The following is a 16407-nucleotide window of genomic DNA, read 5'->3' on the forward strand; positions in this document are numbered from 1 at the left end:
CGCACGCACACAAACACACGCACGCACGCACACACACACACACACACGCACACACACACACTCACACACACACACGCACTCAAAACAGACACACACGCACACACACACACACACACACACACGCATGCCGCAGATCCCCAAGGCGTCTGGAGCCAAGCTCGTGCTGCTTGCGCCGCAAGGGGTCATCCAGTTTGTTTATCCCCTGCAAGAGAATAGCAAGCTTCTTGGCATCGACAACCTCAGAGGTGAGCTCCCTGCTCCACCGGATGTTGAGCGAGCGCGCGTCAGGTGGGTTCGGCGGCGCACGAGCAGTATGCTCCAGGCATACAGGTGCGATGGGACTCGGCTGCCAGACATCGCGTCCTGCCCCGCCGTGCATCACTTCACTCCATGCCATGCCTGCTTGCCTGATCTTCAGACCCGAGGCGGCGAACAGGGTCACTGGCGGCAATCGAGAGGGGCAACGTGACCATCCAGGGACCCCTGCCAGTGCCTGAGGGCTACAATGCCTTCATCTTTAGGCAACCCATCTTCATCCCAAACGTGTCGGACCCAAATGAGGCCTTTGGGTGCGCGCATGGGCGCCCGATTGTGCGCTAATCTTATGAGCGCCGCGTCTATCTGGCAACCTCGACCGCAGCCGACGCCGCCGCTTGAGACGCACAGGGGAACTCGTCGAATTGCCGCACCAGCCGCATGCCCAGCCCATACCTACTTTCTTTAACCGATTGTGCCTTCACCTCAAGTACTGTCTTGCACGTGGATCGAGCAGGCCCCCACACAAAACTCCCTGCGTGTTGCCGCGCCGCAGCGCGCCCCGCCCGGCCTATGACTGCGGGCCGTGCTACAAACCCGAAACCCGCGCGCGATTTTGGGGCTTCGCCACGATCTACGTGGATGCAAGCGCCGTCGCCGACGTCAGCGACACGGGCAGCAACACGCGGCTCAGCAGATTGGAGAAAATCGGCTACTCCTACCGCCTGACCGCCCCCCAGCCGGACGGCCCGTCGGCGACCCTCGCAATGTCGGAGGCCGCGCCCATCGACCCTGTTTTAGTGACCGTATCAATGCCGAGCGAGGAGGCGCTGTGGTGGCGGCTGGAGATTGCGCCGTCGCGGGGCTGGGCCCCAGTGTGGCGCGACCCGGCGCTTGGAGCGGTGGCGGTGCTGAGCGCCGCGATTGGCGCGCTGAGCTGCGGCATCCTGGTCAGCAGGCGGCGGCTCAAGCGCACAGTCAAGGCTCTGACGGTGGGGTCTGGGTTTCGTTTGGGGGTGACGAGTGGGGGCTAGGCGCGGCACGCGTTTGCTACTTGATGCTGGATGAAGGGTGTGCATGTGTGTGCATATGTCTGCATGTGCGCGTTGTATGCAAACTTGTATGTATGTGTATTTCATGATGAATTGGATGAGTGTGGGTTTGCTGCCCTGTTGGGTGAGGGTGCCACCCTCGCTGCGGGTTATTTGTGTTGGGAGTCTGACCCATTCTGCGGGCATCCTGCCCGCTGCTCAGCTTGGCCAATGCTCTGATAGCAGTCTCCCAGGTCAGCCTCACATTCCCTATGCGCCGCCACCCGTCTGACAGCGGGACAGCCGAGCTCACCCGCAGGCCCCCCGGTCTGCCCCGCCACGCCCGCCAGGTCACCAACCGCGCCCTGGCCGCCGAAAAAGAGCGAATGGACGTGCTGCTGGCTCGACAGCTCAACCTCATCAGCTGCGCCCTGGGGCAGCGCAGCAGCGACAGCGGCGGCGCGCGGGCCGGCGGCGGCGCCAAGCCAGTGGAGCAGTCTGCACGAGGTGCGCACGCTTGCCGTGCTAGCTTGGGGTCGACGTTGCTCAAATACGAGCGGGCTGTGGTCGGAGTGTGTGGGCCAGGAGTGGATGGGAGTCGTGCAGGGCACTCCAGGGACGCATTTCGCGGCAGCGTGTGCAGCCAGCAGACGCGCGCTGCGGGATGTGCAGGGCAGAAACCGCGCCCTTTGGCTGGTGGTGCCGACAACGCCTGAGCGTCCGGCAGCAGCCCGCATAGCAGCGGCTTGGCTGCGCCCGCAATCTTGGCCGCGGTCACCAACGCGCGATCATCGGTCGGCGATACTGTCACAACACAACCACGCGTGGGCACGGGGCGCAGAGCAAATTGAGGACATGCGGCGGTCGCTCAACACGCCCAGCGGGGCGGCCCAGGGAGTGGACGAGCTTGAGTTGCTGGAGCTGCTGGGGGAGGGCGCTTTCGGCAAAGTGTACAAAGGTGTGGTCTTGCAGGCTACCCGTGCTCACGTCTTAGATGGAGCTTGCAGGCCGTTGACTTGGCACAGAGGTAGCGTCGCCGCGCCGGCCAGCCAGCCCACAATATTGACGTCGCATGCAGCTGCCCTGCAGCTCCCCACCCTGGCGTCACGCCTTGACATGATGCCTGACTCTGCATCAGCTGACTGCTGCGCCCGCACACGCCGGACCAGGCACGTGGCGCGGCAGTGCGGTTGCAATCAAGGTGATGATTCTTCCTGCAAGGATGAGCGGCAAGGAGAAGCGGGAGAGGATGGCCCTGATGGAGGCCGCCATATCCTCGGTGATGCACCACCCAAACATCGTGCAGGTGTGGGGTGCTGGCACGCGATCTGCTGCGATCCGGCAGTGCCAGACCACTGGACGGATGCGTTTTTGTGCCTGCAGCGCTCCTGCTCTTGACCGTGCTGGCGCCAGCAGCAGACTGGCGGGAGCTGTGCAGCAAGCTTGTCGCATCTCGCGGTTTCGCATTCCCCTCTCCCCAACTCCCCCTGAGCCCTGCTTGTCCGCCGTGCTTGACCTGCTGTCCTCTCCTTTCTATCCTCCTCGGACCCCTCAAGACGTATACCTACACAATCCAGCAGTCAACCAGCAGCCATATCAGCAGCCTTGAGTGAGCGAGCGATGATGCGTGCATGCGCCCCCTGAACCGCTTCGTACCCTGCGGCCTCGGACAGCTGTCCCACTGGCCACACTGCGCGACAAGTTACGCTTCGCTGCACAACCCTGTTGTGGCCCCCTTTGCAAGAAACATCACCCCCTCACCCCGCCGCACACTCTCAATGCTTCGCTCTGCAGCAGCGACAACATCGGGGCGTTCAGCATGCGCTGCCGCAAGCGCATCGCGCCCAGAGCACCACCTGGCGGCGACGCCCTGTCTGCTGGATCGCTGGCTGCGCCCATCCAGTCAAGACCCAGCTCGCGCATTCACAACTTTGAGGTGCGTTTTCACCAGCAGCTCAAAGTTATTAAATCATGTCGCCAGCAATGCGTTGCGGCGGGGCCTGGTGCGCCAGGAGGCGCAGGGTGCAGGCTGCGCAAGCAATCGAGGAGGGCGGCGCAGGGCGAACACAGGCATTATGTGTCAAAAGCTATGCGAAGCCTTGGGTGGGTGTTGCTTGTGCATGGCCATCTCGTTTTGTCCATCCGTCACAGCTCGGAAGACGCCTCATCCGTGTCAGGGCTAAAAAGCCACGGGTGGTGCTGGTTGCCGGGGCGCGCCTGTGTTTTTATGTACCTTGCTCTGACCTGTGCATGCGGCACTCTTCCCCCACAATACTTCTTGTATATCTAATGTCAGGTGTGCATTGTCCTGGAGTACTGCGAGATGGGATCTCTAAGGGACGCTCTGGATGGGGGGGCGTTCTTCCTCGGTGAGTCGAGGGTTCAGGACGAGGGTTCGCACCGCTGGTTGTGCACGCGTCGCATGGTTATTATAATCCATGATAGACTGGGTGAGCAGCGGGTTCGCCTTGTCTGTAAACGTTGCTCGCATGGCCATTCCCCATGGGGCAAAGGCTCACTGCTGCACGCAGATATGCAGGCCCCAATACGTGGGGCCTGTGCGCCGAAGTGGAACCAGCACACTGCTTCGGACCATGCTCCCTTGACAACACACACACTCATGCAGATGAGGGCCGGAAGCACGTCAATATGGCTGCAGTGCTGGAGACGGCGGCCGACGTGGCACGGGCCATGATACACCTCCACACGCAGCAGGTGGGTCATGACGTTCGGGCATCTGGGGCGCTAGCTTACTTCACGCAACCTTGTGACCTGCACGCATGCACCAATCAGGGGCAAGGTGGTCCCCTCACGATTGGGTGCAGCGGACGCTGGCTCTGCTGCATGTTGTTGCTTTGTGCAGGAAGGGTCGGGCTGAGGAATCTGAGTGATCAAACAGCTGTAGTAGCTCACGGGCTTTGAAATTAGCTACTAATACCTCAATATTGGGGTGCCAACTTCAGAAGTACGCAGTTACTCACTTGCACCTCCATTTCATTTCGCTCATTCCCTTTGTTAATTGGCCGCAGATCATCCACTCTGACCTGTGAGCTGCACACTGAAGGGCTGTGGTCGTGTGGGCAATACAGGCCTGGGCGTTGCGCTGCGCCGCGTGCTCAGTCCCTGGGACTGCCCTTGATACTTGCAGCTGTGGCCTGCGCCGCGTGTGGAGGCCCTCTGAAGTGCCTCGCGAAGTCCGTTCAGCGGCTGTTGAGCCGCTGCATGCGCACGCGCCAGCTCCACAACAGACCCCCGACAAACCTTCATGACTCATCATTGCTTAAACTCAACACAATGGATGACTCACCTCTGCAGGAAAGCGCGCAACGTGCTGCTCAAGGCGGAGGGTAAGGGCGGCCGCGGCATAGTGGCAAAGGTGGCAGACTTTGGCCTTAGCGTGAGGATCGACACCCACGCAACCCACGTCTCCGAGTTTCAGGTGTGCGGGGCAATTTGGTTTGTTGTTGTATGTGTTCGGTCTTGTCCAGCTCAGGGAACTGGGGCTGCAGCAGTCAAGCAAGGTCGTACATTTGACAGCGCCTTGTGCCGAGTCGGCTGGCTCGGCTGTTTTACCGTATCTCCTCTCAACAAGGCACCTTACCGGGCAGACAGATTGTTGACCACGAGGATCCCAGGAAAGCTCACTCATTTGTTGTTCCACTTACCCTTATTGCACACGGGCCATCCCCACTTACGGAAAAGTATCACCCCCCCAAAAAAACAACTCCCAGGGCACCGTCAGCCACATGGCCCCTGAGACCCAGCTGCAGCGGCGCATCACAAAGGCCTCTGACGTGTACAGCTTCGGCATCACGCTGTGGGAGCTCCTCACAGGCGGCCACGCCTTCAAGGGTGCGGCATGATCAATGCCGCACACGCAGAATGTAGCCTGTGCGGGCGCGCGGGTGCAAGGTCTGACTGCGGCTCTAGCTGCGCTGCCCTTGCCGCAGGCTTGGCCCATGGATCACCAGGCTCTCACGCCCTCAGCCCCCATCAGTCGCGTGCAGGCCCGGGTCATATGTGTGTGCGCACGCGCGTGTGCACTCACAAAACGGGTACTGTACCTGCAATCTCCCAGGGGGTGTCTGGGCCAATAGTCTGGGCCAACCCTCCAGACTCGCTCTGAACAACCACACCCAGGCACCCCAGTCCTGCTGCTGGCACACGAGGTCTCTGTCCAGGGCAAGCGCCCCCAGTTCCCTGACTCGACGCCGCGCGGCTACCGCCGACTGGCGGAGGCGTGCTGGGACCCTGACCCGGCAGCGAGGTGCGCGTGCCCTCGCGCTCGCACCGCTGGGACCTGGGGTGTGTGCGTTGGGGCGCACCCTTTCGTGCGTTTGCTGCATCCTGGGCCAGCGCGCTTTGCTGGATCGGTCGGTGCCTTCTTCCCTCACCTCCCACGTGCATCTTTTGGGATGCTTTGATGACCCCTTGACCGCCGTCTCACTGTGGTGTCGCCGCGCATCCCTTCGCTTTGCCTGTGGCGCCGGCAGGCCCTCGTTTCAGGAGATCCTGCCGGCGCTCCTGGCCATGCGCAAGCACATCGGCGGCGCGACGCCCCCGCTGCGCCCCTATGTGCCCCACGCCAGCTCGGAGCCCGAAGGGGTGCAGCTGCCGCAGGTGATGTCACCGGGCAAATGAAATGGAGTTGTTTGGGGGGGAAGCAGCTGAGGGAGGCTCAAATTTGCTTGCAGCACCCAGGAAGTGCTCAGTGCAGAACGGGGGAGGGAAGGCGAGGCCAAGGGAGTGCATTGGGGCAAGGTGGCAGATCTGCAGGCTCAGGGGGACAGAGAAAGGGGCCCCAGGAAGGCGGGAGGGTGCAAGTCAACGGTTGCAGAAGGGTGTCTGGTCTTGCTAATGCAAAGGGGGGTGAGGGCGCGGGTGTTAGCGCCGGCAGCGATGAAGTTGACACTTGAGGGTTGAGAACAGGGGACAAGCACTAGAGGCAATGCCACGATCACTTACAGGCGCCTGCCCTTGTTTCATTTACCGTGCCGCATGGTTGCACCCACACCGCACAGTGCCGAGCATGCTCCGCCTCTCGCCCCCTCACCAACCCTTCAGGCGCGGCTGGATCCCTCTTTTGAGGGCGATGACGAGGACGAAGATGAGGAGGGCGACGGCCACCTTGACAACGGCGGCGCCGACGGCAACGACGGCGGTGGTTGCGAGGGCCCTGGCGGCGCCGCCTATGATGGCCGCGGCGCCTGCGAGGGTCGCGCCGCCTTCACCCGCGCGTCGTTTCAAGAGGGCAACGGCGGCGCAGCTGCGGCGGTGGAGGCGGCCGACGCAGCGCCCGCGCTGCCGATGCTCGCGCCGCAGCGCGGGCCAACTGCGATGCCGCTGTGGGGCGCTCCGCCGACCAGCATGGCGAGCGGCTTCAGCCCCAGGTCCCTGGGGCTCTGATTTCATAGCGGCCCCTCAGGGTGCCGCATGGACGCCTCTGAGTATGTGTTTGGTCAAGCCGCGCGAATGTGCATGCTTGCGGGCTCGCCGCACGAAGCACGCGACTCTCTACAAACTTATGACTGAATCCTCTTGTTCTTTGACGGGGCCACAACCAACGTGGAACCTTGGAAGTGCGCTGGAGCCCCTGGCCGCAGCCGGCAGATACCATCTCAGCGGCCAGTAGTGCCGCACACGGCGCACGCACACATTTGAATCGCGTGATTGTGCTTTTGTTCGCACGCCTTTGACGGCATGCCTCTGGGGGTGCCTTGTGCACCTGGGTCACAGAATATTAGGCGCTAAGAAACCCTGACATTGGTGCTTGGTTTGCTGCTAATTTGGGACGTCCGCACTGTGGCATGCCGGGCAGCTTTGGAACCGACGCCGGCTGGCAAGGCCGCACCACAATCGCACTCCCAGCTGTACACGCATTCCCCCTCGTTGACTTGCGAGACTGCTACTTTGTCATTGCTGCACACAACTCTGGCTCACGAGAACGCCACACAAAGATTGTCGTTGCCACAAGGCAAGGAGGCATGCCGGATGTGCCGACGACTATTGGGTGGTTGCTGGCCTTGCAACTTCTGCCGATACGAGCGAATCATTTCCATGTGTGCATGGATGTGTGCGTGCAATTGCTCCCACTTCCTCTGTGTATGTATGTGTACGTGTGTGGTGTGTTTTGTGTGCAATGTGCGGCTGCCTGGTACATGAACGTGGCATCACTCTGGCTGTTTCGCCCGCACACGCCTCAGGTGCACATGCAATTCGTAACCCCCTGACTGAGCGAGCTTCCTGGCGTGCAATTTACAGGGCGGCAGGATATCTAATGGGGGATGGATACGGCCTCAGCAAAACTCGCATGGCAAGCAAGCCGCAAATCGCGCCAGGCAGGCAGCCAGGCGGGCACGCAGCAAACAGGTGCTGGCCAACGGCGGCCTCACGCACACCACTGGAGCCAGGATGACGGTTGGGGGGCAACCGCCCCTCCGGGGTGCAGGGGCGTCCCAAGCATGATCACTGGTGGTTTCGAGCAAGGAGCCTCTGCGCCAATGCGCAGCATGGCTGTTTTGGTGCTTGTGATCACTCAGTTAGTCTTTTCAGGCGGGCGGAGCGATGCCCGCCCCTGTGCACGCTCGCGCGCCACAGCACACAGAGCGAGCGCCGCGCCTGGCCCCACGACAGGGGAGCCCACAACCAGAGCGGCCGCGGCGATCCATCCGCGCTCCATGCCCGCAAACGCGACAGCGCCAATCAGAAGGAAAATCCAATCCAGCAGCACGTAGTATGCAACCCCCGCAGCAACGTCCGTCTGCACCGCGGCTGCCGTGGCATGCACCATCCACTCTGCCCAGGGGCTTCCGGCAACGCGAGGCGCGCGCAGCCATGCGGCGATTCCAAACACATACTGCAGCATCAGGAGCAACAAAAAGGCGGCATAGGCCCATACAGCAGCCGCGCGGCCCTGAGCCGCAGGTTCTTGCGGGGCTTGCTGCCGGGGGCTTGATGAGAGCCGCGCAAGGTCAGCTGAAAACCCAGTGCACAACGGCACTGCTGTCAGGCGCCCTGCGGCCCAGCACGCGTAAAACGCAAACCGCCACGCGCCAGATAGACCCGGGAGCGCATGCACGACAATAGAGGCTGCGACGCACAGCCCCGTGGTCGCGGCGGCGCCCAAGACCTGCGCACGCGGCGGTGGCCCGGAGTCATGAGCTGAGGACAGCCACATGTCTGGGAGCCACGCCACCAGGACCACCACGCTGCTGCTGAGCAGGAAATCCGTTATTGCCACGAGTGACAGGCATCCCACAAACAAAGGAGCGCCTGATGAGATGCGCATCGAATTTTGGGCAGGGCGGGGTGCAGGTGTGTCAGAGGGAGCTTGGAGAGCTGAGCGCGGGCAGCACAGGTCGCATCAACGGGCCGCTGGCATACCCAGGACATGGGTGCATCGATGCAGCGCCCCTCCAGCTGCTTACCGGGTTTGGTTGACTCTATTGCTTGCAGCAGCAGCATCGCGCCGCTGAGGTTGAACAACAGCACCACCGAGAGCCTGCCGCCTGCCGCGCCAGCCAGATGCGCGTGCGGCACATCAAGGGGTCGTGTGAGTGTGGTACACCCGGCGCAAGCGGCAGGCATGCGCGGGCGCACTGCTGCCACCCATGCGGTTTGCAAACGGCTCACATGCCACCACGGTCATGTGCCTACCTGGGGTTGCGGCGGCGCCGTCCCACAAGTGTTGCATGGGGCACACCCAATCAAGGCGCAGGGGGCGCGCAGCGTCGGGGATCGGGGGGGCACCCTCTGCGCCTTGTATGCAAGGAGCATACGCCTGCTGCAGGTAGGGCGTGCACACCAGCTTCATATAAACCAGGAGGGCTATGCCCACGAGGGTGCTCATCACAGAGCATGCTCTTGCTGTCCGAGGAGAGTGGCCGCGTGGATCAGGTTGCGCCATACGTGCAAGACAGACGGCTGAGCGGAAACGTGTGACTTTTTGCCTCGTGGTGTAATGCACATCATCCAACGAAGCAGATCTGATATGCGAAGATCGTCCCGCGGCAAATCCGAGACTCTGGCACTGGAAGTAACCGTGACAGAGCCTGAAACAGGCGCGAGAAGTGCGTCCGCGCATGCCCAGCCATCTTGGGGGGCGCGGGCAGGGCGAGTGCAGCGGCAGGCTCTGCATGCGGCATACAACAAGGCCCAAGGACACATGTGAGCTACGCGCTCACATACCTGCACGACCAGCGGGGCGAATCAGAGAGCCCGCGCTGAGAAGGTGCAATGAACCGTGACAGAGCCTGGTAGGATGGATCCATAGCCAGGCGCGAGGTGAGTGGTGCGGGCGGCTACATAGCCAGGCGGCACCCCAACCAAAAGTGCACAAGCAGATCACCAGCAGCTAGCCCACACACCTGAAACAGGCGCGAGAAGTGCGTCCGCGCATGAACAGAAGGCCCAAACCAATCAACGTGCCAGGCTAACAATCCCCAGTGCCTGTAGCTACCTCGATCCGTCGGGAGCAGCTGCTGCTCCCGTGCAGCAAATCCGAGACTCTGGCACTGGAAGTAGGTACAGGCTCGGGAGACGGAAAGCATGGAAACATCACGCTGAAAACCCCGTCTGCTTTCCTGCGATACACCATTGCGCCTGCTCGCCGAGCGAGGTGCTGGTGCCCAGGCTCACAGCTGGCGACTCCTGAGCCCACTTCAGTAGGAGTGCGACCTTGCCCATGGCGCCGCTCCCCGACTATAGAGTGCATTTCTGCAATGATTTTTTACAATTCAATGTGTGTCTGAGGGCAAACCACACCGCGCTTGGGCGGCATCAAGGAGGTTTTTGGTGGCGCCCATCATAGGCACGCAGCCATTTTTGTAATGCAGTTGGGGAGGGGCCATCACGTCCCTTGGGCCGCAGTCACAGGCTTTGTGTGCGTCAACATTTACAGTCCTGCCTCGCGGGATGACATGAGAGCCACGGGCTGTGCACGTCTCAGCAGCAAGGGCTTTGTTGGCGCCAGTGAGTCACTGCTGCCCGGTTACAACCTACCCATCCAGGTGCATGCACCTGGACCACCCAGCAGCACGTGCTGCTGCTGGGTGTCGACACACGGAAACGTTTGTACATCACATTGATATTTGAGTGGTTGCAATGCATAGAATTACTCGGCGTGCAGCACCCGCCAGTTGGTGTCGCGGCAGGCAAGCCAATGTGTATGTGCGCGCCGCCAGTCTCAAGGCTGCATGTACCAGCACTGGGATGCCATCTCAATGAGAAATGGTGCATTGATGCGTCTGCGCGCGCAGCCCTTGTGATCAATTTGGCAGCAGCTGTCACTGCCAGTGACCTGATGAGGACGTGCATGCCCGAGCGCCCCTCGCCCAGCCGCCCTGCCTTGCTTGCTTCGAGGGCTTCGAACCGTTAAAAGGATCTACATAGAAAGGACCACCAATCAACGGAAAACAAGTCAGACAACCTGCGGACAAACACCCTGTTCACCGCCAAGGGGGCGACACATGCAATCACGCTGCTGGATGATATCCCGCTGATGTCACTGCGCCATGGCCCGGCTGGTGCCGCCGCCATCAACGACCAGCAGAGAGCCCGTGCAATAGTCTGCAGGTGAGGGTTTGACGCGAAGACACGTTGGCAAGAGCGACACGGCGGGGGCGACGCTTGTGCGTGGTGGCGACTAGGAGAAAGGTGAGAGCACGGTTTCAAAGGGCCCTCAGCGGCGGCCGCAAGCATGCTGGTGGCCAACTGATTCACCCCAGCAGAGCGCCAGTTGGCGAGCCGTTTCACCCAAGCAAGGCACTCCATCTGCCCCATCCGATCCCCCCAACCCACCCCACCCCCAAACCAGGCACTGTTGATTAAGCAGGGGACACCGTGAGAAAGCTTTGAAAACAGCTGAGAACCCGTTATACCCCATCTCAATTGGCCAAAAGCCCTTCAACATCAATTGTTCCCCAGTGTGTCGTCATTCCCGCAGGGTCACCCTCCTTGATGACCTGTCAATCCCCGATGCCTTCCCTCCTCCCCTCAACCGTGGAGGCATGACCTCCCACCCACCCCTACCTCAATGCACCTCCTGACCCAGGACATTCCTTTGCTGGCCCAGCACACGTACCTGCCGCGTGAGATGAGAGGAACAGAATGGGACCCACGATGTCCTCGGGCTCGGCCAGGCGCCCCAGGGGGATTCGATTGAGAATGTAAGACAGCTTGTGAGGGTCATCCTGGGTCAAGAGCATAGGGCGAATGGCCGAGGGTAGGTGCAGTTGCACATTGTGCACTTAAAAACTTTCTTTTGAGAATTTTGTGGGAAGCCGAAAAGGCTGGTCTGGTTTGCCCTGATCGGTATTATGCACTCAGCTGAGATGCGCTGCAAGTTTCAGTACAGGGTGTAGTTGAGGATGAATAATTTGAAGGGGGGTGTTTTTGTGGAGTTGATTTGTTGGAGCAGGGAGGAGCCGTCCAAAAATCGCGGCTGTTTCAGAGGGGTGGAGGCAGGCAGATCGGTAAGCCTGTGCAGCCTGCGCACGCACCAGAATGCGCGTCGTGAACGGCGTGTTGACTGCACCTGGCAGCACCACATTCACATTGATGCCGTCCTTGGCCCTGGAAATGCGTGTGATAACAGTGGGTGTGCAAGACTGGAGTCGACGTTGCGTAAGCCACGAACCACCAAAAAAATGACTGAGGGAGTCCAATATCTGGTGGCCGCAACCAAGCAGCCAGGCGCGTTTGTTTATTTCAGCACCGGCATGCTGACGGCCGTCGGCGCGCCCAAACACGTGCATGGTCACCCTCATTAAGCCCCGCCCATCTGATCGCCCCCCTCTCTCCTGCTGGCGCCCGCACCATGCCAGGGCGAGGCTCTTGGCCAGGGGTATGACCGCCCCCTTGCTGGCGCAGTAGGCCAGCTGTGGACCGTACCCAGTCAGGCCTGCGCGGCGGGCGGAGTGCAGGCGGAGTCGTGCTCATCATGCATCGCGACTCATGCATTGCGGCTGAGCATGCGGCGCCAAGCAAGAAGAGTGCGCCGCAGAAGGGTGTCAAGCAAGGTGGGGCCTGCTGGTCTGGGCCCCTTGATTCCAGGGCTTGGGGTTCCTGGCCCAAGCCCATCTTGCTGATGATAAGGGCTTGGCCTGTTGGCTGGGTACTGCAGCTGCAGGTCACTGTTCCACGCGATGCAGTGCCGCGTCGCGTCGCATCGCGCCAATTCGGTCGATGCGATAGCGCGCCGCAGTCTATGCCAGGCAGCCAGCACCATGACCGAGTCTGTGGGGCGTCGTCGCAGCCCCCGCCTCCACGCGGGGACGCCAAAGCAGGCGCCCTCGAGCGTGCGTGCTTGCAAGAGCCGCATAGACACACGCGCATATGTGCAGCCCACCGGCGACGCTGCTGGTGATCACGATTTTGCCGCAACCGCTCTTCTTCAGGAGGGGGTAGGCGGCGCGCGTGGCGTGCAGCACGCCGTCCTGTTGAGTGGGAGTTGATGGGGCAGGCTGATGGGCGTGGGGGGCTGGAGCGTCATTCGTGCTGTCAATCACACGCTTCACAAGACATACAAGATTGTCATGAGCCTGGAAGCGTGCTCACGCGACCCCGCGGCTCATTCACTTGTCTCTGCAGTCATCGCACACACACTCACTCCCAAGAACATCCCCCCCCAAAAACACACACACGCACTTGCTCAAACGCATGCACGCGCACACAAGGCGCGCGCGTGCACACACACGCACGCACTCACATGAACGCAGACATAAAAATACAAACACACGATGGATTCATCGCAATGCTGTCTGCCTGCACCAATACGGTGCGCGGTGGCACATCACAGGAATATATAGGGCCCCACCACGTTGACCGCAAACACGTTCTTGTAGTTCTCCTCGTCCAGCTCCTCTGGCGGCTGCATCAGCCCCAGGATCCCGGCGTTGGCCACCAGCACGTCCAGGCCGCCATAGACCCTGGGGATGGGTCATTGGTGATAGGGGCATAAGCAAGCAGATTCGCACGTCTATGAGCCTACAATAACTCCGTAATTTCATGTTTTGAATATGTCATTGGGGGGATATTGGGTGTGTGTTTCGGGTTGACGGCTTGATTGCGTGTGGGGCTGGCAGGGATTTGGGGTGATCGGTGGCAACATGTGGTTCGGGCAGACCTCAACAACACCACTGCAGTCGGCCGTTTGTTGGGCGGTCTGGCATGAAGGCGATGCCTTGGCACAAACACTGGCTGGCTTTGCCTTTTTTAGAGGCCCCCCGCATCGACAGACCTGCTGGCAGAGGGGCACAGAAGCACATGGAAACAGCACCACAGCACCACAGCACCACAGCACCACAGCACCACAGCTCCACAGCACCACAGCACCACAGCACCACAGCGCCACAGCGCCACAGCACTGCAGCTGCAGCAACCAATCCCGACGCGTGACACGTACGCAGAACCACGCCCTCACCCACCTCTCCACCTCCCTCATGGCGTCGTCAACGCTCCCCCTGTCCCTCACGTCCATCGACAGCGGCAGCGCGGAGCGCCCCAGGCCCTCCACCTGCGTTGGGGGCGCCGCCACCAGGGAGGTCCCTCGAGGGTCAAGCAATACTCCTGATAGAAAAAACTACACACTCCATGGGAGGCGAGTTGTTTGAAGGCGCAGCGAGGAGTCATGGAGCCGCCGCACATGCACCAATGGTCATTTCAAGAGATACAGCAGGACGCGCAGGGGCTGACTTGCAGGCAGCACCCAAGACTTCAGTGGGGCCAGCAAGCCTCGCCCTTCACAGTGGGCACATCAAGCCCAGCCCCAGCGACCTTTGAGGCCAGGGAATCCAGGTCAGCGGAAGTGCATGCCAGGTCAGCCAGCACCACGTCAGCCCCTGCCCTTTTGTTCGTGGCGGCGACGACGCGGTGTGGTTGGGTGGCGGGAAGGAGCTGTGGGTATTATAGCCAGAGAAGAGTTCGCAAGCCTGCCATCCAGCGCAGGCCATCAACCAGCCTACCTTAGTCATTGCATGCATGTAAAGAACGATTGCAGGGTGTGCGTGGTTGATGGGAAGAGAATTGGAGATGGCAGGATTCATGGACCGCTGCAAGCACAGCAGTGTGCTCGTCCGAGGCGCTGGTTGTGCGAACGCTGCCCTCCAACTGCCAGCACTGGCCCGCACCAGCCCCCACGCCTGCCCACGGCCGCTCCCTTTCCGTATCACGCAAGCCAGGCCAGCTGCGGTAATCAATGGCACCGCCCTCACGGCGGTCGTTGGGCATGCGCTGCCGCATGCGTTCGCGTGTGCCGGCACGCGCGGGGCTAGTCACCTCGCAAAGCCCAAAGCGCACGCCTTGCCGACGCCGCCCGCGGCGCCCGTGATCAGAGCAACCCTGCCCTCAAATGTGAAGAGGCCCCCCAGATGCTCCAGCACTTCCTCATGGCTGCCCCTGGGGTTTTGGGGGGCGAAGCAGGCCGCAACTGTGAGTGTGTGCTGGAAGGACACATTTATGAAGGGCTGCACAATCCCGTGCGCAGGGCGGAACCCCAAACAGCAGCTGGTTGAGAAATGATCGCCTTGGTGGCATGGCGGCACCCACGCTAGGAGCCAACCTAGGAGGTGGGCGGCCCGCGTAGTGACGCGCGGCGCCGGCGAGCCCCGCCACGATGGCGGGCGTTCCCATAGCTGTGTTGTGGTGGGCGTGGCGGCCGACGAGCAGGGGAACTGTCACGCACCACGACCTTTATCAACGTCTCACACACGGCGTCTTCGTACAGGAACCAGCAAGGCCGTTGGGTGGTGAAGCTGTTGCCTTGCACTCGTCGCGTGGGTGTGCACATGTGCTTGCGGCGACGCGCGATGGACCTGAGGCGGTTGTGGAAGGCCTGGGTCGCACCTTGCGCCAGAGCGCGACCTAGACCTGATATGAGAGCCATTTGAGTAATAAGTCTCTCAGGCGCCGTTCCGGAAGATCAAGATTGCAAGGACTCCGACCTTGATTTCCGGGATCTCGCTCTATCAGCGCACTTAACCGCCACACAAAGACACTCCACGCTAAATGGTCTCATACGCGCTGTCACGGTGTCAAGCGCGATGGCGCGGTTGGGCCCACTACTCGCTTAATCGCTGAGTCACCATCTGCACCCAAGGTCTGCAGACCATGACCTGCAGTGGCCAGGTGATGGGCTCTACCACAGTGTATAATGCCGCAGCAAGCGTCTCAATCATGCTGGGTTTGCTCCGCACATGCTCGGCACAGCTGCGCTTCGGCATGAACTCTGTGAAGTGCAAGCAACAAAACCATGCTTCACAACCAAGATTTTCTCTGCCATGGGGCCTGTCACCAGCAATGTGCCAAACGCCCATGATCTTGACCTACACCACCACACCCTTCATGGGGTTTGGCTGCCCACCCTGCGGCAGGCGGGTCCTGCACCTTGTCAGTAAGGTTGACACCCACCCGGTGCACAAGCGCACCCCAGCTGACTTGCAACCACCGTCCGCCACGTATTGTGCCCTGAACCAAACACCGTTAGGCCAACAACGCCTTCACGCCCACGTCATATATCAACTTGTAAATTTTTAGAGCACGGCAACACGCCACATGTTGCTGTGCAGAGAGTGTCGAGATGCCCCCAAATAACACCTGCTGGATTGGCTTAGTCAGTACAGCCGCCTATGCAAATGCCCACGTCTAGGCTCCTACCTGCTGCATCATACAACCCTGCATGCGGCCCACCTTCCAGTATGCAAATGGCGCTGCTCAGGTCCGACATACTTTTTGCGACATGAATGTTTGCAGTTGACAATCATGGGCACCATGACGCCAATGGGTGCAGCCAGTTAATGTAGCCGGTCGCTGCAGCTAACTGCTGTTTGTAGCCTATGCAACAGACAGTAGCCATCACAAACAGCAGCCGCCTGCTCAAGGCATACATATATGCCATCGGCGTTCATTGAACACTTCAGTAACTGTTGAGCAACAACCGCCTCATATCCGCCCGCACGTGTGCACAACTGCGCAGCCCCGCATTAGCACCGCAGCTGCCCTGTGCCACAGCCCCAACCCGCCTGTGCGTATTACGGTACGCAGCAGCTGTTCCGACAGCTCCCGCGGCAGCAATTTGTGTGTTACAGCACGACGCAATTGGCGGTGCTCCGCCACCAGCATGAAT

At 60.9% G+C, this 16407-nt stretch overlaps 2 protein-coding genes across 2 annotated transcripts; one reads left to right on the top strand and one right to left on the bottom strand.

The window, feature by feature from the left end:
• Positions 1-1022: 1022 nt before the first annotated feature.
• MNEG_4190 (hypothetical protein) lies at positions 1023-6692 on the top strand (the record flags this gene model as incomplete). Its single annotated transcript, XM_014047330.1, has 14 exons — positions 1023-1247; positions 1637-1793; positions 2128-2244; positions 2456-2592; positions 2843-2895; positions 3081-3222; positions 3583-3655; positions 3913-4001; positions 4316-4332; positions 4602-4725; positions 5018-5138; positions 5427-5553; positions 5780-5906; positions 6351-6692. 14 exons carry the CDS (start codon positions 1023-1025, stop codon positions 6690-6692), a joined length of 1851 nt encoding a protein of 616 aa, XP_013902784.1.
• Positions 6693-10788: 4096 nt separating this feature from the next.
• On the bottom strand, positions 10789-14257 carry MNEG_4191 (short-chain dehydrogenase/reductase SDR; the record flags this gene model as incomplete). Its single annotated transcript, XM_014047331.1, has 8 exons — positions 10789-10853; positions 11368-11476; positions 11786-11858; positions 12102-12186; positions 12634-12721; positions 13102-13213; positions 13712-13800; positions 14249-14257. 8 exons carry the CDS (start codon positions 14255-14257, stop codon positions 10789-10791), a joined length of 630 nt encoding a protein of 209 aa, XP_013902785.1.
• Between the last annotated feature and the right edge of the window lie 2150 nt (positions 14258-16407).

The sequence above is a fragment of the Monoraphidium neglectum genome (genome assembly GCF_000611645.1).
Source record: "Monoraphidium neglectum strain SAG 48.87 unplaced genomic scaffold scaffold00568, whole genome shotgun sequence".
In the NCBI taxonomy this organism is placed as follows: Eukaryota; Viridiplantae; Chlorophyta; class Chlorophyceae; order Sphaeropleales; family Selenastraceae; genus Monoraphidium; species Monoraphidium neglectum.